This window comes from Prunus dulcis, chromosome 3 (assembly GCF_902201215.1).
Source record: "Prunus dulcis chromosome 3, ALMONDv2, whole genome shotgun sequence".
In the NCBI taxonomy this organism is placed as follows: domain Eukaryota; kingdom Viridiplantae; phylum Streptophyta; class Magnoliopsida; order Rosales; family Rosaceae; genus Prunus; species Prunus dulcis.
Window position 1 is genome coordinate 12,225,992 of NC_047652.1, and position 19,998 is coordinate 12,245,989.

At 40.7% G+C, this 19,998-nt stretch overlaps 3 protein-coding genes across 8 annotated transcripts; 1 reads left to right on the forward strand and 2 right to left on the reverse strand.

The window, feature by feature from the left end:
• Positions 1-1,361: 1,361 nt before the first annotated feature.
• Positions 1,362-4,122, reverse strand: LOC117621762. The gene is made up of 3 exons (XM_034352315.1): positions 3,664-4,122; positions 2,767-3,224; positions 1,362-2,580 (listed from the first exon to the last, which is right to left on the reverse strand). The coding sequence occupies exons 1-3, from the start codon at positions 4,120-4,122 to the stop codon at positions 1,362-1,364; spliced, it is 2,136 nt and encodes a 711-aa protein (XP_034208206.1).
• A 3-nt stretch (positions 4,123-4,125) lies between these two features.
• LOC117621764 lies at positions 4,126-6,243 on the reverse strand. Its single transcript, XM_034352316.1, has 2 exons — positions 6,066-6,243; positions 4,126-5,423 (listed from the first exon to the last, which is right to left on the reverse strand). The coding sequence occupies exons 1-2, from the start codon at positions 6,241-6,243 to the stop codon at positions 4,126-4,128; spliced, it is 1,476 nt and encodes a 491-aa protein (XP_034208207.1).
• A 4,162-nt stretch (positions 6,244-10,405) lies between these two features.
• Positions 10,406-19,864, forward strand: LOC117623302 (serine/threonine-protein kinase TIO-like). Of its 6 annotated transcripts, XM_034354218.1 has the most exons (23): positions 10,406-10,682; positions 10,775-10,849; positions 10,933-11,025; positions 11,175-11,249; positions 11,368-11,460; positions 12,020-12,083; positions 12,191-12,275; positions 12,693-12,765; positions 12,848-12,916; positions 13,014-13,094; positions 13,290-13,392; positions 13,469-13,612; positions 13,899-14,037; positions 14,722-14,893; positions 15,190-15,288; positions 15,369-15,905; positions 16,107-16,146; positions 16,270-17,267; positions 17,499-17,735; positions 18,262-18,405; positions 18,509-18,589; positions 18,830-19,018; positions 19,129-19,864. In XM_034354218.1, exons 1-23 carry the CDS (start codon positions 10,593-10,595, stop codon positions 19,372-19,374), a joined length of 3,927 nt encoding a protein of 1,308 aa, XP_034210109.1. In that variant the 5' UTR covers positions 10,406-10,592; the 3' UTR covers positions 19,375-19,864. The 6 variants fall into 6 exon arrangements, with proteins under 6 accessions (XP_034210109.1, XP_034210107.1, XP_034210108.1 ...); XM_034354216.1 differs by having other exon boundaries at positions 16,107-17,267; XM_034354217.1 differs by having other exon boundaries at positions 13,481-13,612; positions 16,107-17,267.
• Positions 19,865-19,998: the final 134 nt, after the last annotated feature.

Here is a 19,998-nt window from a genome sequence, read left to right on the forward strand (position 1 = left end):
TCTCCCAAAGGACGCTTCTGGTCGTTGCCCTGCGTCTCCCTTAGGACGCTTTTTATGGGTAACTGTTTGGCTATCCTGCCCCCCTTAGGAAACGGATAGGAACCTGGATACCTCCCTTAGGATGCTTTTAGTTGTCGCCCTGCATCTCCCGAAGGACGCTACTTATGGGCAACTGTCTTTCGTTGTGGCACATTCTCGAATTTGCAGTAGTTGCTTCTCTTCTTCAGAAATGTGCAGTACTCAGTCGTCTGTTGGGGACTAAGCAGGTAGGAGGAAGCGTCATGGATAGTATCTTTGGAGGTGGTAGGCGTTCCATTGTCGCAGAATGTCCTTCCCTTCCGTGGTGTCAAGCGTATAGCTTCCTTTGCCCCTGGACCGGCTGATTATGTAAGGGCCTTCCCAATTGGGTTTCATCTTTTTAGATCCTTGTCTTTGTGCAGTGATGAACGCCTTTCTTAGCACAAGGTCGCCTGGTTGAAACTGTCTGATCTTGGCTCTTTTGTCGTAGTAAGACTTCAACCGCTGTTGATAGGAGGCGACTCGGACAATGGCCTTCTCGCGCTTGCCTTCAAGTAAGTCAAGGTTGAGTCTCATCTGCTCGGAGTTCTGCTCAATACTGCCCACTTCGATGCCTATAGAGGGGACAGTGATGTGAGGAGGAATGATCGTTTCAGTTCCATAGGCGAGGGAAAATGGGGTTTCGCCAGTTGATCTTCGCATGGTGGTGCGATAAGCCCATAGTACGCCAAGGAGCTCATCTACCCATTTTCCTTCGGTGCCTTCTAATCTCTTCTTTAGACAGTCCAATATTATTTTATTGGATGCCTCGGCCTGGCCGTTGCCTTGAGGATATCTCGGGGTAGATAGATGCTGCTTGATGCCATACTTTTTAAAGAAGGCAGTGATCTGCTTGCCGATGAATTGTGAGCCATTGTCGGTGACTAGTGATTGTGGGCAGCCAAACCGGCAGATAATGTTTCTCCAGATAAATCGTTCCACATCATCTTCTTTAGTAGAGGATAGAGCTTCGGCCTCGATCCATTTAGTAAAGTAATCAGTGGCGACGATCATCATTTCTTTCTTGGCAGGTGCCGTTGGCATGGGGCCTACTAAGTCGATGGCCCATTGCATGAAAGGCCACGGACTGTTCTGCAGATGGTAGATTTCGGCAGGCAGATTAGGAACTGGTTTGTACCGTTGGCAGCGATCACATCTTTTGACATATTCGGTGGAGTCGTGGCGCATAGTAGGCCAGAAATAGCCTACGTTTAGAGCCTTCTGGGCGAATGACCTGCCCCCAGAGTGGTTGCCTCACTCGCCGTCATGAATTTTGCAGAGGACCTCAAGTGTTTGAGGGTACTTTATGCAAGTGAGATGAGGGCCGGAGTATGATCTGCGAATGAGCTTGTCGCCTTGCATGTAATATCTCGAGCTTTCTGTTGGACCTTCCTAGCTTCGGACTTATCCATTGGCAGATTTCCATTCACTAAGTAGTCGATGATGGGGTCTTGCCAGCTGGGGTCTTCATCGATCTGCATTGAGTCGATTGGCTCTATTTCTTCGATGCTTGGTCGATCAAGGTGTTCGACTGGGATGGAGCGTCTGAACTGGGTGTCCAGCGCTGATCCTAGGCTTGCCAACGCATCTGCATGAGTGTTCTCTGCCCGTGGAACTTGTTGGATGGTGAAAGTAGGAAATTCTTTCAAAAGTCCTTGGACTTTGTCGAGGTACTGGATCATTCTTGGATGCTTTGCCATGTACTCGCCTGAGGCTTGATTCGTGATCAGCTGGGAGTCTGAGTAGATGGCTAATCTCTTGATCGTCAGTTCTTTTGCTAGGCGCAGTCCTGCGAGCAATGCCTCATATTCTGCCTCGTTGTTTGAAGCAGAAAAGCCTAGTGTGATGGCTTGTTCCAACAAGGTTCCGTCTGGGGTGATTATGACGACGCCTGCCCCTGCTCCTTTGTGATTTGATGCTCCGTCTACATGCAATTGCCACATGTCGTTAGGTAGGTTTGAATCGGTGGGGGAAGGGTCGTCTGCTTTTTCCTTGCTTTTCGTGACCATCTTCTCTTCTTCGGCTGTCGGAGTAAACTCTACAACAAAATCTGCTAAAGCTTGGGCTTTTATAGCAGTCTTCGGCCGGTAGAGGAGGTCGTATTGACTGAGTTCGATAGCCCATTTCATGAGTCGCTGAGAAGCGTCGGGGCTGTGGAGGATCGATCTCAAAGGAAATTCTGTCATGACAATTATCCGGTGTGCTTGGTAGTAGGGCCTTAGTTTTCTCGCGGAAACTACAAGCGAAAAAATGAGCTTCTCCATTTTCGGATAGCGAGTCTCTGCATCGAGGAGAGCTTTTGAAGTGTAGAATACCGGATGTTGTGCCCCCAGCTCTTCTCGGATGAGAGTTGAGCTGACAGCTGAGTCGGACACCTCCAGGTAGATGTACAAGTCTTCGCCTGGTATCGGTTTTGAGAGTAAGGGAGGTGAAGTGAGGTAGGTTTTCAAGTTTTGAAAAGCTACTTCGCACGAGTCATCCCACTTGTCCCTGTGTCCCTTCTTCAAGGCTTTGAAAAATGACCTGCACTTGTCGGTAGATCTTGAGAGGAATCAGTTGAGAGCTGCCGCCCTACCCGTTAGACTTTGTATCTTTTTTGTTGTGGAAAATGACTTCATGTTGAGTATAGCCTTGATTTGATTTGGATGTGCCGCAATTCCTCTTTGGGTGACTAAGTATCCCAGGAATCGACCGGACGAGATTCCAAACGTGCATTTGCTGGGGTTCAACTTCATGTTGTATTTTCGGAGTAGGCTGAATGCCTCGACAAGGTTCTTAATGTGGTCTGCTTGCTCGAGAGCTTTGACTAGCATCTTGTCTACGTAGACCTCCATAGTCTTGCCGATTTGCTCCTTGAAAATTTTGTTCACCAGCCTTTGGTAGGTTGCTCCGGCGTTCTTTAGCCCAAAGGGCATGACTTTGTAGCAGTATGTACCTCTTTCGATGATGAAAGAGGTTTTAGCCTTGTCATCTTCATGCATCATGATTTGGTTGTAGCCGGAGTAGGCGTCCATGAAGCTTAGCAGTTGGTTGCCGGAAGTTGAATCGACGAGCTGATCAATTCTAGGCAGTGGAAAGTTATCTTTAGGGCATGCCTTGTTGAGGTCGGTGTAGTCGACGCACACTCTCCACAGACCTTTATCTTTCTTTGCCACTAGAACAATGTTCTGCGTATGAGACTTCTTTAATGAAACTAGCAGCTAGAAGCTTATCGATCTCTGCTTCAATTATGGCAACCCGCTCGGGGACAAAGTTGTGTCTCTTCTGCGCTACAGGTTTGATAGTTGGGTTGACGTGTAGGCGATGGCAGATGATCTGGGGATCAATGCCAGGCATGTTGGATGGCGACCATGCAAATACGTCTTTGTTGTTCTAGAGAAAGGCTGCAAGCTTTATCTTTTCCTCATGGCTTAGGCATGAGCCGATCCGCACTTTTCTCTCTGGCTTGTCAGGATCAAGGGGTACTAGCTCGACGTCCTCTTCGGGCTTCCATCCTTCTTCAGGAGAGACCTCCGGATGGATTCCCTCGACTTGGTCCTGATTCTTTGATTGCTATTGGGGAGTAGCTATTCCTTTTCCTTTTTGGTCTGCTCGGCCGTCAGGAACGGGATCTGCTTTCTCCTCTGCTTGTTCTACTCCCTTTAGATCTGCCTGATTCACAGGGAGGAACTGTGTTTGCTTGCCTTTCTTCAGCCCTTGAGGTGAGCATTTCCTCGCCATTGTCTGATCGCTGTTGATCTGGCTGATACCGCCCCCAGGAACTGGGTAACGAATCTTCTGATGTGTGGCGGAGGTGATGGCATTGATCTTGCCGATCCATGGTCGGCCTAGAATGCCATTGTAGGGTGATACTTCATCAATGACCATGAACGTTTGCGAGCTGATTACAGGTGGAGAGTAGACGTCGAGATCTATCGTGCCCACGGTAACTGTCGTTGCGCCATTGAAACCAGTCAGCGACTTGGCTGATTTATTGATCTTTGCCTCTAAGCCCATCTGTTGGATGACTGCCAATTGTAGGATGTTGGCTGCACTGCCCTCATCTGCATGGATTCGGTCGACCATGGCCTAAGTGATTTGAATGCTGATGACAAGGGCGTCGTTGTGCGGTAGATCAAGGCCGATTAAGTCTTTCTTTTGAAAGCTGATCACGAGATCGTCTTCTGCCAGTGAGAGGCTAGTTGGGACTTGGGAGATCATAGTAGCCTGTTTGATCTTCCTCTTCTTTTCTTTGTTGGTCAGTCCGGACTCCTCGGAGTCGGCTAGGATTGTGTTAATCCTTATGACCTTCGGGGGTGGCTCCTTAGCGGTATCACGGTCTTCTATCTGCTGGATGGCCTGCTTCGCGATGAACTCCATGCAATGACCTTCTCTCACGAGTTCTTCGAGATGCGCTTTCCAAGCAAAGCAATTATTCGTATTGTGCCCATGTGTCGCATGGAAGACACAATCTTTTCTAGTATCCTTCTTGCCCGGATCTCCTTTCAAGGGTAGCGGTCTTTTTACCCAAGGTTTGTCCTTCACTTGGGCTAAAATTTGATGTATGGGGATGGAGAACTTGGTGTAGTTCTCTTTCGTCGTAGCCTCTCTTTGTGGGAGGGACCTGCCTTTGGCTTTGTCCCTGCTGCCAAGCCTGTCGCCTCTTTCTTTTGCCCGCTTGGCCGGTCGATCTTCCTGCTCAGTGGACTTCTTCGCTGCAATTCGATCGTCATCCCAGAGTGCGTAGTGTTCTGCGGTCGTGAAGATCTCTGCCAGAGTCTGGCTGGGAGTGATAGTTAGCTCGCGATAGAAGTCATGTTCTGCTGGAAGACTTTTCTTGAATGCAGAGGATGCGATTTGGTCATCACACCCTACGATGTTGGCCTTTCTTGCTTTGAACCTCTTGATGTAATCTCGAAGGGATTCCTCGGGCTTCTTACGCAGATTAAACAGATGGTCAGGGTTCTTCTTGATCATCCGATAAGAAGTGTATTCTTTAGTAAAGACGTAAGTAAGCTCCTTGAAGCTGTTGATCGACCCGGATAGCAGGGTATGGAACCAATCCTGAGCTGCTCCTCGCAAAATCATTGCAAACACTTTGCACATTAGCACGTCTTCGGCTTTGTAGAGGATCATAAGGCTCTTGAAATGCTTCAGATGGCTTCCGGGGTCTGAATCGCCTTTGAAGCATGTGAAAAAAGGCGTTGAGAATCGTTTCGAGGGAACAGCCTGCTCGATTTTGGCAGTGAAAGGTGAGGACTTTGCTCGGTCTACCTCAATGCGTAGTGCATCTTTGAAATTTCCGCCAATCTTTAAGTCTTGAAGTTGGTTATTCACAAGCTTCTCAACGTCTTCTGCACGTATGGCTAGTCGGTCACGTTGATGACCTTCGCGATTTAGACGATGCTGATTGACTTCCTCATTGGTTTGCGAGGGTCGACCTTCTCAATTGAGCTGTTTTGGCGGCGTGTTGGTGGACTGCGTTTGGGAGCGATTTCCAGTAGTTTGGCGACGAGAATTGGTTCTTCGAGAGCGAGTAGCGGAGCGCCTTTCTTCACGGTCCTCGTCTCGATGGCCGTCAAGTTGACCTCCCTGGGAGCCTATCCTTTCTTGAATGTCTTCTTGCTGGCCCAGGCGAGAGTGGATATCAGGTCTTGGGCCCAGCCTATCACGTACGTTGGTCCTTAAATTCAATCTGGACGGGAAACTTCGTCTGCTTTAAGTGTGGCTTGCGGATGCTTGCGACATGTCGGCGAGCTGATCACATTGTTGTGCATTTCCTTGTCCGCTTACTCCTGCTCGACCTGCTTGGTTCCCACCGAACTACCTATCGGTGCGTTCGTTCATCCTTCTCTCTTCACCTTGTTGTCCAAGGCCAAGGTTTTGAGCCAAGTTTATTTGGTCGAGGAGCTGCCTCATCAAATTGTTTCGGTCGTCCATTCTCTGAGTTAGCTGGTCAACTCTCAGATTAAGGTCTACTTGACTTCGTGGATCGGGAGGAGAGAAATGTGTGGAGCCCAATTGCACACGGGCTAGGGTTTCATTGGACGTGTATGTGGGAACATGCGTCGAGCATGGAGGCAATGGAGGGAATGGTTGAAGTTGCTCCAAGATTGGGCCAAAGTCCGCGGTGGTAGTGAGCCCAACTGGATGTGAGGTTTCACCATGCTCAACGGTAGTCCTATGAAGGCGGCTTGGTCCATCCATGGGGCCTTGAGATGGTACGACGGCGGCGGAGGCCGGTGCGGTGGTTCCAGTCACACGGGGTGGCTGCTGAGGGTTCGTGGGAGGAGTAGCTTTGGGCCGTTAGGGATTGAGCCATAGCGGCGGTTTTGCTCCTCGTGCACTTGCTTCCAACCATGGTTGTTTGGAAGGCTTCGGTGGATTNGAAAATAGGAGGAACGGATTCCTTGAGCACGCGTTGAGTATAACTCGTGCTCTCAATGAAAGCACCAAATGTTTGTGCAAATAATCTCGCGGGAGAATATTCNCTTCTAGATCCTTCAACCTTCGATCTTCCTTCTCTCTCTCTTTCTTGATTCCTGTAAAAAAGATTGGAGTAAATAGACCACACCCGGGGGGTGTTGGCCAAAGGCCCTNCGATGCCTAAGTTAGTTCGAGTGTTTGTAGGAAAACAATAGCTAAGCAAAGGGTACGGAGTTATATGTAGGGTGTAAACTGGGTGGCTAGAGCCGTGTGGAGAAAATATGGAGAGTGGAGAAGGAGAGAGAGCTTTGAATGATGAATGAGGTTGTCTATTTATAGGAGCCTCGGGGCTAGGGTTTCGTAGGGATCAAGTCGGACTTGATAATATCCGAATTGATTATATTATCTCTTAAGAATATAATATCTGAATTAAATGATATTATCTCTTAAGAAGATAATATCTGAATTAAATGATATTATCTTNTCTTTATTAGGATAATATCTTAATTNNNGATATTATCTCTTTAAATAAAGATAATATCATATTAATTAAGATATTTATCCCAATTAATTAATTAGCCAGATAAACTGGTTTAATTAATTAATTAATTAATTTTAGAGATAATCTTCTTTTCCACGTGGCGTGCCCTGATTGGAGACAAAAATATATGCTCCCACAACTACTATTCCAAATGGATATCGGTTTTGGTTTCAATTAGCAGCTGGCTCCCAAAGCCTTTTTTACGAGGACTCTTGACTTATGGGTCAACTAATGGAAATGTCAAGGCCTGAAAACCAATTGATGGGTTGACAAAACAAATTACCAATAACTATCAAAAGCCCAAAATATTTGATGGGTGATCTAAATAAATTATGTGGTTAATGGACATTTATTTAAATCCTCAAAACCATATGTGAGTAAATTAATGGGTTCATTAAAATGCCTGTTAATTTTCTTTGGACATTGACAATAAAAAAATGGTACAAAACCATTTCAAATTTTCTCTTGGGTCATCTACCCGTGCAAATTTCAATGAGATCAAATTCAAATCTCTCAAACACAAGGGGTCATTCATTCCTTGAAAGTCCAGTCAAATTCTCCGAGGAACTACATCCGGTTTGATTCCGCCAAGGATATGTAGGCAATTTGAAAATTCAATCTAGATACAAATGCAAGTCCAAATAGAATCCTTGGTTTACCTTAACCAAATTCGCCCCAAACACTTTTCCAACCACAAAATCAAATTGAATCCCTGGTCCAACCACATTCATCCAAATTCCATAAAATATTTCTCACACCATAAAATTCTTTCAAGGGATCATCCACTTTTTGAAAGCCCTTGTTAAAAATATATGTTCAAGAGAACTACAAAAGGCTTGATCTCCAAAAGGGGGTATGTAGGCAGTCTAGGGTTCCCTGGATGCAGCCATAACATCAAATCAAATTCCATTATTTATTTTATTCTTCACATTAAACTTTTATTTGTAAATAAGAGTGAGATATGTTGGGTGAATTTTTTAATTGCTTTATTACATTTTTTATCTAACAGCTGGGTTACTAGGGATGGCAAAAATTCCCGTGGAGGCAAGTCCCTGTCAGGTCCCCGACCTTAACAGGAGGCGATTTCAGGGCCAAATGCTTATTGGGTACGGGGATCCTCGAACTTGAAAAATCCCCAACAAGTATGGGAAGGGGATGGTATTGGCGTCCCCATCCCCAAACCCAACTCGAAAATATATATGTTTATATTTAAATAAATAATTATAATATTTATGTTTAACCCCAAGTTGACCTCCCTCTCCTAATTCTTCCTAATCTTCTCTGGAGTTTCATATTGATGTGCTTTTGAATAGTTGAGTTGAACTTTATAGTTAATTTGGATGTGTTGAATGATAATTTAATATGAAACTTAATGTTAAAATGTATAATAAATATTTTTTTATGCAAAAAAATAAAATAAAAATCGGGGATTCGGGGCTGGTATAGGGGATAGTCCCCCGACGAAGACGAAGACGGGGACGGGGATTCCCTGAAACCTATTAAACAGGGATGGGTTCGGGGACAGAGAACGGGGACGGGGATGGTATTGTCATATCCAGCCCCTACCCGACCCGTTGCCATCTTTATGGGTTACCCTTATACTGACCCGATCAAATGTAGTGCCCCGGGTGTTGATAAATGGCCTCCTAGCCAAAACCTGATAGAACAGAATGTGAATCAGTGATCGGGCATTTGAACACCGACCCGACCACTGTGGTGCCGTGTATGACTAAACATGCATGATCAGACCTCTGTCAAGTCAGTCACTCCATCCGTCTGATAAACAGCCTTATGATGGAAAAAGATTAGTTAATGTACTTCCCATCCAAGGCCAGGTGTTGCCTTACCATTTGATCCCCGATGAGCAACCTGGTGATGAAGAGGGGTCAATTAATGTGCCTCACATCCAAAGCCAAGTGTCGCTTTGTCACCTAATCCCTGTCAGACATCAGGGTGATCATAACAAGTCATTTAATGTAATCCAGTCCCACTAGGAGGAAGGGAGATAAATATCTCCTCCTTAAATATCTGTCTCTCCTTCTACCCCCTATAAATACCCTTCGCCTATATCAGGACAAAGGTAATAAATATTCTCACATGGCAAACCCTACATCCATTTCTCCACCTCTAAACTACTTCTGACTTAGCCATCGGAGAGAGTTCAATTGGGATAAACCCCAGTTTGCACCTATTCTGATAACTATTTGAAGTGTGCAGGTAATCTCAAGAGGTACCTCTACCACGAGATTGAGTATAAACCTTAACCTTAATCCAGATTCAAGCCATTTACTCTACGAGAAGGATGCATGATTTACACTCTCATATTCATATAAATACACCTAAGTCCTGAACATCTCCAAGGGAGTATGTAGAGACTCGAAATCTAGACAATTTTGTAGATAGTACATGCCATATTGAACAAAATACCACCCCCAGCATATATTCATATTGAATATATATATATATTTTTTTTTTATAGACATATTGAATATATTTTGAGTGTTGCTAGACGAATCCTAAAATTAATTGAGTACACCCTACTACCAAACTATTTATTAAATTACTAATTTACCCTAATATAAAATGACAAAAAAAAAATTTGAATTGTGAAACAAATAAAATTTTAATAAGTACACCTTACTCACTATATTCAACCCTTATCAGATGTAGAAAAAATCCTCGTATTTCTTGGTGCTCACGAATAATGCAGCGAGTACTAGTTTAGGATTGGTATTATGAAATTAAAGATTTTGATGAAACCCAAAATCTGAAAAGGGGGCACAGATTCATATAAAAAGAGAAATCTGGTTTAGGATTGGTATTAGAGTGTTGTACTAGGGCTATTTTTGGTAGTTAAATAGGATGTACTTAATTAATTTTACATTTTGATTAAAATATTAGAATTAACTTAAATTATAGGATGTACTCAGTTAATTTTAAGGTTTGTTTAGCAACACTCTATATTTTCTATGATGTACATATTAGGTTAGGTTAAAAGTGACATGCATGGGAGAGAACTGAAATTGATTAGGATTTGAATTGTTAGAAACATAATCCCTAAAATTTAGGATATAATTATTCAACGTTTCAAAAAATAGCATTATGGATATGCTATAAATTAGGAACTGTTATTATGAAGAGAAAAAAATGTAACAGTCAGTTCACAAAACTTGAATGTGCATGTGGTATCGATTGTAATTTAGTGTGTGATACTAGGACAAATATTATCTTACACGACATCCTATTTTAAATTTGAGTTTTCGGTGGAAGTTAAAAAAAAAAAAAAAAAAAAAAAAAGAGTTTATGTCTAGAATATATTAGTTTTATGAGTTTATGTCTAAAAAAATGTAACTAAATTGGCTGAAAATTTGGTTTAGGTAAGTTCTATTAGGGTGAAAATAAAGTGGGCGGGAAAAATCCAAAAAACCCAACCTCTCTCTCAGTTCCACTCTCTCCGTACCAATTTTCAAAACTCTCTTCGCTNGCCCTCTCTCTCTAATCTCTGTTTCGGGTTCAGATTTTAGATTAAATGTTATGGTTGTTGAAACCTAGATTTGCATCAATTTTTTACTAAACCTAGATTTAAAGGATGGGTGTGGAGGGCTACCATGTGATTGAGCTTGTAGGCGAAGGTTCATTTGGGAAGGTATACAAGGGAAGGCGCAAGTATACTGGGCAGGTAGGAAACCCTTTTGCACATCTAATTTTTCTTTCTCTATCTTTCTTCCTTTTCGTTTATGCGGCGATTCATTATTTTGATTACTGCTTCAGACAGTTGCAATGAAATTCATTATGAAACATGGGAAAACCGACAAAGATATTCACAATTTAGGACAAGAAATTGAGGTAATGGACTCATTTATCATCTGTGATTGATATTTCTGGGGGGGTTTTCAGTTGTCTGATATGCACCGTTCCTAAATGTACAGATCCTAAGAAAGTTGAAGCATGAGAATATAATTGAAATGCTTGATTCCTTTGAAAGCCCACAAGAGTTTTGTGTTGTCACAGAATTTGCACAAGTACGGATCCCTTTTTTCTTCACTATGACTGCATTAATTTATCTATACTATCTTGTTATTTTGGAAACTCTAGCACATGCACAGGGATATCATCGAATTCCTTGATATGTCGAGACACATTAAATATCAACGAATTCCTTGATATGCAGGGTGAATTATTTGAAATTGTTGAGGATGATAAGTGCCTTCATGAAGAACAAGTTCAAGCAATTGCAAAGCAGTTGGTAAAATCTTTATCACGAATTTGGGTTCCATCTCAATTCTTTATCATGTTTGACTGTTTAGTCTTTCACGTTGTGAATGACAAATATAGTAAGCTTTCTTTGTTATTGAATTTCACAGGTGAGAGCATTGCATTATTTGCATTCCAACCGTATCATCCATCGTGACATGAAACCACAAAACATTCTCATTGGTGCTGGTTCTATTGTTAAGGTTAATTCTACTGATAATCTCAATATGTTAAATTTATGAACAATTGAAGCAAATTAATTCATTTTCTTAAGTAATCTTATCGTTGTTGCTTTTTTGTCCACTCTTTATACTTTATGCATGTGGTATGCTGTTTAGAAGAGATAGCTAAGGTGGTTTAAAATAAACTTCATCTATGTTTAAAACATGTATAATGGTTTGCCTGTTTAGAACTTTCAGTTTACCCACTTTATGAAAAATAGAGGTTTGCTTTTGCCTTATGATCATTAGTTCAATGTGGTTGATATTTGGAGTAACTTCTCAAAGTTGAGTACTCAAGTCTTTCTCATGTCCATCGTATGAACTATGGAACTATGTAAATTACTTTTGTAGCGGAAAATGACTATTGTANTATTTTCTATATAGTAATTTATTATGTTATCATTTATGTTGTTAAGTTCTCATGGTGAGATATCTAAGTAGTTCCTTGTGTTCCTAGTAGAGCTTATACAAGCATTCTTATGTAAGTGCATAAGTGCATATTTGGTATCAGATAACTTTTAAATCATCTTGTTTGTCACAGCTCTGTGATTTTGGGTTTGCACGTGCAATGTCCACAAATACTGTTGTTTTGCGATCCATTAAAGGTTAGCTTACAATTCTAGATTACCTTTTAGGAAACTCCCTGAAGATCCTGGAGGAATTATGGTACTTTGATTGCCCATTCAGTGAAGTTTTCATTAATGTTCATTAGGTACTCCTCTGTACATGGCACCTGAACTAGTACGGGAACAACCCTACAATCACACTGCAGATTTATGGTCTCTTGGAGTAATATTGTATGTTGCATCCCTACTTTTATCTTTCAAAGAAAAATATTTCTTTGAGTTTCTATTCCACTGTTCTACTTCTGGTTTGTTAAATTTTGACTCTTGTTATAATATATTTCTGTACCTTCAATAACTTAGTTCAAGAGGATTTCTAATTTAATCTATTCATTCATGTTATGTGCTTTCTTTCCTTATTTCATTTTTAGTCTGGCTGACGTGTAAGATTTCATAAGGGAACTCTTTGCAATTTTCCATATATCATAATCAAAATATAAATAGTTTTGATTGCAAATTCCGCAGCCTATTTGGGTTTTCTCCTTTTTCTCCCTTATTTTTTAATTTTCTTTTTATTTTGGTCGCATATTTTTTTCTTTTCTATTTCCCCATATTTGTTATATTTTGTTTTTGGGGTGTACTCAACAACAGATATGAATTATTTGTTGGCCAGCCTCCTTTCTATACAAATTCTGTATATGCACTCATCAGGCACATTGTTAAGGTACATGTAATCAAATTTTTGTATGAGTTTTGTTAGGTATGTCAGTTAAGGCATAATCTAATGCTACTTTGAAATGTTTCAGGATCCAGTTAAATACCCTGACAACATGAGTCCAAGTTTTAAAAGCTTTCTGAAGGGATTGCTCAATAAGGTTGTAATTTGAAATGCATGGCTTTTCAGTTGAAAATTTTCAATGTCTATCTCTGCCAACTTCCATTATTAACTGGTGTTTTTATTCTTGAGAGCAGGTACCTCAAAATCGATTGACTTGGCCAGCTCTTCTTGAACACCCATTTGTTAAAGAGACGTCTCATGAACTGGAGGCTAGGGTAGTGATATCTCAATGCATCTACATGTTCCATGTTTGCTTTTATAAAGTTTAAAATAGTAAAAATNTTATATATTGTTTCACAGTGTTTTAATATAACATGACTTCAAGACAATACCAGTTCTTTGTCTTGTCTTCACAGAGACATCTGTCTAGATATCTAGTTCTAACTGTGCAATTATTAAACCTTTTCCAGGAAATGCATTCTGCAACTGCTGCAGAAAGAGGATGTGTTTCTGCATGGAGGCGTGAAGGAAACACAGTTCAAACATCAGTTGGTTTGGCTGTTTCTTCTTCTGGTAGTTACTTTTTTCCTTACTAATTATTTCTTTTTCTTTCGTCTGTTGTTAACTACTTACCATGTCATACATAAAGTCAACTCTACAGCTTCTTCAGAGAACAACAGTGGAATAAGTTTTCAGAATGATGCTCAATCAGACATTTATGACTGCACGGCAGTCAATTATTCCCCAAATGAGTTCCCAGGATTTGCAAATCTTAAGGAAGTTAAAGAGTCAGGTATATGAAGCTTCCATAACAAGGAAGATCGTCTGATTCTATTTTGAAAAGGAAGTGGAAACCTTTTGATGTAGCTACAAAATTGACATTCCTGACCCTCTCTTGATTGTCTGTGTGTTTGCATGTGTCAAGATTAAGAATTTGATTAAATTAATTTTGTATATCATGCTTGAGGCCCTGGATCTGTGTTCATTAATGGAAAAGCATAAGCATTGCAGTTATTGCTTCATAAGTTTATACATGATGTTGCTATTATGAGGTGAGCTTAAGTAATGTTTTGCTTCAGGTTGCCAAATTTTGGACAGATTGGAAAATAACTCTGGTACAGTCAAAGGTGCACAAGTAATTGGTCAAGACAATGAAGCATTAGCACAGGTTTTGCTACCACTAAAAAGATGTTCCCAAGGATCCCTAGATTCTTCCTGGTAAAAAGCTGAATTGCACTCTTCTATTAAATACGATGTAAAATTTTGTTTCTTATTCTCCTATCAAGTTATGTTGGAACCATGCTCTACACACTCAGTGCAGAATGCTTTGACTGCTTCTGTAAATGATGATAGCTTAAAAGCTCTTTTATTTGTTTTAAATGGTCCATAACATGTTTTATTCTTATTTTTAAATTAACAGATCTCCTAGTAGCTAGTCAAATGATGGCAAGAAAACAAGTGTAAAATTATTCTTATGTGTACTGTACCAACAAGAACTACGGCAAATTAGTGTATATATAGGCATATCAATTCTACATAGTACTGCTCCATTAGGGATTGTTTTTTTTATAGAAGTGAAACAATTGTATTAAAACGAAGAGCTAAACACAGAGTGGGATAAGGCATCCACAGCCAAACAAGACAAGAAAAAAAAAAAGGAACAAGAAAACAAAAAACTAAACCGAAACAGAGAGAGGAGGAAGCAGCACAGGAGCGAGAAGCACACTCTCGCTTCACAGCTGCTACCAAGTTCAACATAATAATAGAATATTAGGACTGTTATATACAGCTCTTGGAATTTTTTTTGGTCAATGCTGGTTCTTTATTTTTTGGACAATGATATGACCAGATACCTACCAAATTTTTATCTGAAGGACTTGATTGTTTGTCATATTTATACAGGGATGAAGATATTCTTAATTCTAACCAGTCTTTGAGAATCCTTTCAAATTTAGTTGCAGCTGGTGCCATCCATTCCAGTGCGCTGCTTGATGAAATTATACATGAACTTCTTGTTTACACTGGCATCATTGTGAGCATGAAAACTTCTGAAGTAAATGAGTTAAAAGAAAAGGTATTAGAAATTTCTTACTTCTAATCTTTGTCTGCACATCCCAATGGCCTTATGCTTGAAATTGGTTTTTCCATTGGCTGTTAATAAATTACTGTGCTTTTGCAGACTTCAAATTGTACCTTTGTCTGGCTTATCTGTTATAATCCTTGCATCTGCACACTGCACCTCTCAATATCCATTAACATTTTGAAAAAAAAGGATTCTAGGCTATTATGCCCTCCATCCCCTGCCATCTCTACTTTAACTTCTGAAATGTGTTTTCTATATCTTTTGCAACTTTTAATTTACTTTTGCAGAGCTTCTCAATAATTAAATTTTTGGTAGACAATGCCGGAATTGGCACTGGAGACTCATATTTCAGGCACTGGGTTGCTTTAACTGATATTTTTTCGCAGGTATGGTTCTTTTTAATATGGTACATATTGCTTTATGGATACAATTCAAAGGTCCTGTTCTCATCTTGTTGAATGTGTAGGTTGTTGGTTGCAGTGAAGATGCGTCTGGAAGAGTTCTGTATGCGTCAATTGCTTGCATTACTGTAGTGTTAACAAGACTCACTCAGGGCCTTAAAGCATGTTCTTCAACTTCAGCTCCTGAGGCGGTTTGTGATCTTAATGGAACGTTGAAACGTATTTTGGATCGCGCTAAAACATGTGGTCTAGTGGATCAACTTTGTCTCTGCTTAGTTACTGCAGGGTCAAGTCTTATTTCTGGTTCTTCAAATATGCTGTGTGCAGCTTGTGAAGCATGTAGGGCTACTTGGTTGCTGATAGATGCATCCGAAAATATTTGTACAAAAAGAAATGCCTATTCATTTCCCTTAAGCACTTTGCGCAGTCCTTCACTCCAATTTGACATTAGGGATCAAGATCAAATTTCATTAATTGGGACAGAATCCACAAAACTTGTTGCTGCAGTGACTAGAGCATTCTTTAGATCAGAAGCAGTACAGGTTGCTATCCGTTATTGCCTTCATCAACGACTTGAAGCTTCACTGTATGCTAGCATTCAGGTGTTTCTCTCATCCTAACCATGTTAAGAAAATTTCTTTGCCCATGTAAACAGCCATTTATGTGTAGTCTTTCAAAATTGTAAATAATGAGATGTCAATTATCTTGGAAAATTTTACAATCAGTTTTCAATTACCATTTGTGCCTGCATCTAGCTTTCATAATTTGACATAAAGGACTGCAATTTTTCTTCCATGTTTCAGCTGTTGTTGAGGTGCTGCTTGCATAATGGAACTGTTCCCGGTATGCTCTGTGGCCTGCCTAGTTCCCTTCCTGTAACTACTGTTGTCAGTGGTGGGGGTGATGGAACCATTATTTCAGAGATATTCTCTTTGTTGTCTTTGTGCATGTCATCTCAAAATAAAGATCCACAAGCAATGGAGACAACCAACTTCAAGTGCAAATTAACCAATCCCACTACCTTCGTTCTGCATTCATGCCTCATCCTTGCAACAATTGCACAATGTTTGAAGGCAACTGGTAGACATTCTGCATTATTTATGTTGACAACCTCCCCAAAGAAGCAGCTTTCTCGACTTTCTGTCCTTGCTCATCATTTTTCTTCTGATGAGACCACAAACACTTCCTTTCAAACTCATACTGCATCAGCCATGCTGGCGCTGGCTTCCATATTGTCGCTTGAATCTGGAGCTTCTGTTGGCTCATCTGTCTCCAAGGTAGCAGTGCCTTTGATTCCTCGAAGTACCACACTATGTGAATACCTCAAACTTTCATCAGGCAATGGAATTGAATTGGGTCCTAATGACACCAATGGTGCTCTCTCATACTGGCATGGTCTTCGGGATGGATGTGTTGGCTTGCTGGAGTCCAGACTGAGGTGGGGAGGACCCTTATCCATAAAACAGCTTTGTGCAAGCAATATCCCTCTGCTTCTAGTCAGTTTGTTAACCAAAAACCAACAAAATGTGTCTCCACAAGAAGTTGACAGCACAAATGATCAAGTTGGGCTTTCCCCTATAGGAGTTGTGTCGACAATATCGTCAATATGTCACTGCCTCTCAGGTGGAGCCTTAACTTTTCGTCAGGTTCTGCTCAGAAGTGATCACGTCAAGAATATCTCTGACTTGATATCTGATATGCATCTCAAGCTTGTAAAGTCCTGGGTTGGGCCTGGTGGAGGGAAGGATGGTGTGAGAGATATAATAAATACAGTAATTGATCTCTTGGCATTTCCTTTTGTGACTGTACAGAATGCTCCAGGATTTCCATCAGCCACTGCTTCAGTGAACAGCGGGGCCCTTCTCAACATGGGTTCACCAGGTGTGAGAGTTGGCATGGAAGACAAAGACATGGTGAAAGTAATTGAGGAAGACCTGGGAAAGTATATTAAAAACCTTTTGGAGGTTAGGTCTTCTTTCCTTTGTTTTCCTCTTTGTGGCCCCAGGGGCGGGGTTTGTTTAGATTCTTTTTCCAGGATGGTGTCGTGAGATACTTGACATTATCATTTGGAGGATACACAGCATATAGCTCATTATTTATTAGATTTGCAGATTGAGTTAATTTGCTGAATCTTGATACCATCATGTACTCAGGTGCTTATATGTTTCTCATTCAATTGCTTCTGAAGTTTTCAGGTAAGAGTGCCAGGCATCATTCTTCGATGTTTAGAGCATCTGGAGTTAAAGGATACAGGAAGGCCTGTGGCCTTTCTTGCTAAAATGATTGGTCACCAATCATTGGCACTTCAACTTGTGCGTAAAGAAGGCTTGTTGGAGCCTACTAGAATGAGAAGATTACTCGATTGTTCAAGCCCAAGAGAGGTGGTGCTGGATGTTCTGATGATTGTTTCTGATTTAGCTCGCAAGGATGAGGTCAGATTTGGTTTTGATTGAATAATTGTTGCTGCATGTAACATCCTGGGTCAACATATGTTCTCTTTTCCTTTTTTCTATGAAGTTTCCGAGCTATGGAAGGAACATCGTATTGTTTAGGGGAATCCTTGTCTTCTAGGTAATACCAAACAATATTGACGTCAGATCTTGTTGGATCCTTGTCTTCCAGATATTTCCCCTTAATTCCTCAAATATTTAAGCACAATAGTCAGATGTCAGTGGTCTTTTTTTTCTCGTCTATGTGGTATTGCATCCTCAGTAATTTAATTTTTTATTAATACCATTTTAATTTCTCTCAAATTTTACGAGATATTTTGGGGACCTTTATTGTGATTAGACATCTCCAAACCCAATTTCATGTACTTTTTGTGAATGGATATCTAATATTCACTTGATTTTGTTTTGTCCCGTATTTCACAGTCTGATAAACAAACCATTAAATGGAAGAAGAGTAATGCATAAAACAGTTCTTGTTTTCTTATTATGTCTTACTTTTGGGGTTTAGGGATTCTACGGATGTATTAATGGAGCTTCTGTACTGGAGTTCTTCAAGGAATTTCTTACCCATGAAGATCCCAATGTGCGGTCAAAGGCTTGCAGTGCTCTGGGGAATATGTGCCGGCACAGCTCCTACTTTTATAGTGCCCTAGTAAGTAGTGAACAATATATTGTTTTAAGGTTCTGTCAATCTGTACATATGTAGGAGGTTGGATTCCTATTTTGGTATTTTACAACAGAATATGATGATATAGGCAAGGCATCAAATTATTGGCCTCCTTATTGATCGATGCTCTGATCCAGACAAACGGACACGAAAATTTGCTTGCTTTGCTGTAAGTTCTCTTGCCATGCAATATTGCTTTCAGCTGTCTGTTGCAAGCCTATTCTTTTTCACCATGCTATTAAGAAAATGTGTCGACCTTAATTGTTTAACTCGGTTTCTTCCACAATAAAAAAAATTATGTAACTTTGGTTCTTGGGCTGAAAACATTTGTAGGGTCAGTCCCAAAGAAATATAAACAAACATATGCGGCCTTGCAGATATGCAGCTACTTATCTCTCTCTCTTTGCAGATTGGGAATGCTGCCTACCATAGTGACATGTTATATGATGAGCTACGAAGATCTATACCCCATCTTGCCAAATTTCTGGTTTCAACCGAAGAAGACAAGACTAAAGCAAATGCTGCAGCTGCACTAAGCAATCTTGTCCGCAACTCCGACAAACTTTGTGAAGATATTGTATCAAAAGGAGCCATGCAGGTTTGTGGTCTTGCACCTTTCTGTTTTAGATAATTAAAGTATCCATGATTTTGGAAATTGAATCACTTTGCAATGGAATTTCACTTGTGAGGTGTTTATATACGTTGCAGTCTTTACTGAAGTTGGTGGCGGACTGTTCAGTGGTAGCACTGAACCCAGGTAGGAAAGATTCGGTAAATGAGTCACCTTTAAAAATAGCTCTCCTTTCATTGGCAAAGATGTGTTTGCATCCGCCCTGCAGACAATTCCTCCGTTCATCAGAGTTGTTCTCAGTGATTGGACGGCTTCAGCAATCTCCAGAATCAAGAATTGCCAATTACGCCACTGACATTATCTCCAAAGTTGCTGATTCCTGATCCTGAACCACCAAAGCAAAGTTATTAGTTACCTTCAAAGATACAACTCCCATAAGCTTCGCTACCACTAATCAGCTGTGGCCATCGCAGGCAAGAAAGTTTGCAGATTATGGGTTATGATGCTAAATTACCAGCACCTGTCGTCATCATTATCATTCAAGAATATTGAAGTGGATTCTGTTTAAATGTCTACGGTACTGTTCATATTGAACCCCTTGACTTGAGGGTTAGGAGCTGGAACAAACATTAAAATATAGGAAAATGCTTTTGATTGAGAGAGAAACTCATGCAACGACGTTACAAGTAAGTTTTTTTGGTTATTTCTGAGAGCCACTGAGTGAGTCAGTAACTGAGCTTTGATTCAAATCCACTTGTCCACAACTCTTTCAAGTGGACCCCAGTCTTTCAACTTCTCCTCTCTTATGTGATCTCTTCGAATTTTCTCCTCCCTGCTCCCATCTTGTTCATAGTTTATGGGTTTTATTGTTCATTCATACCACTCTTTCGGACATGTCTTTCTTTTCTACATCAAACTTACAGGAATCAATGACTCAGACAAACAAGTGGGGTGGGACGAGTTAATATATTAGCTTCGTAAATTGAAAAATTATATTGAAGGGCATG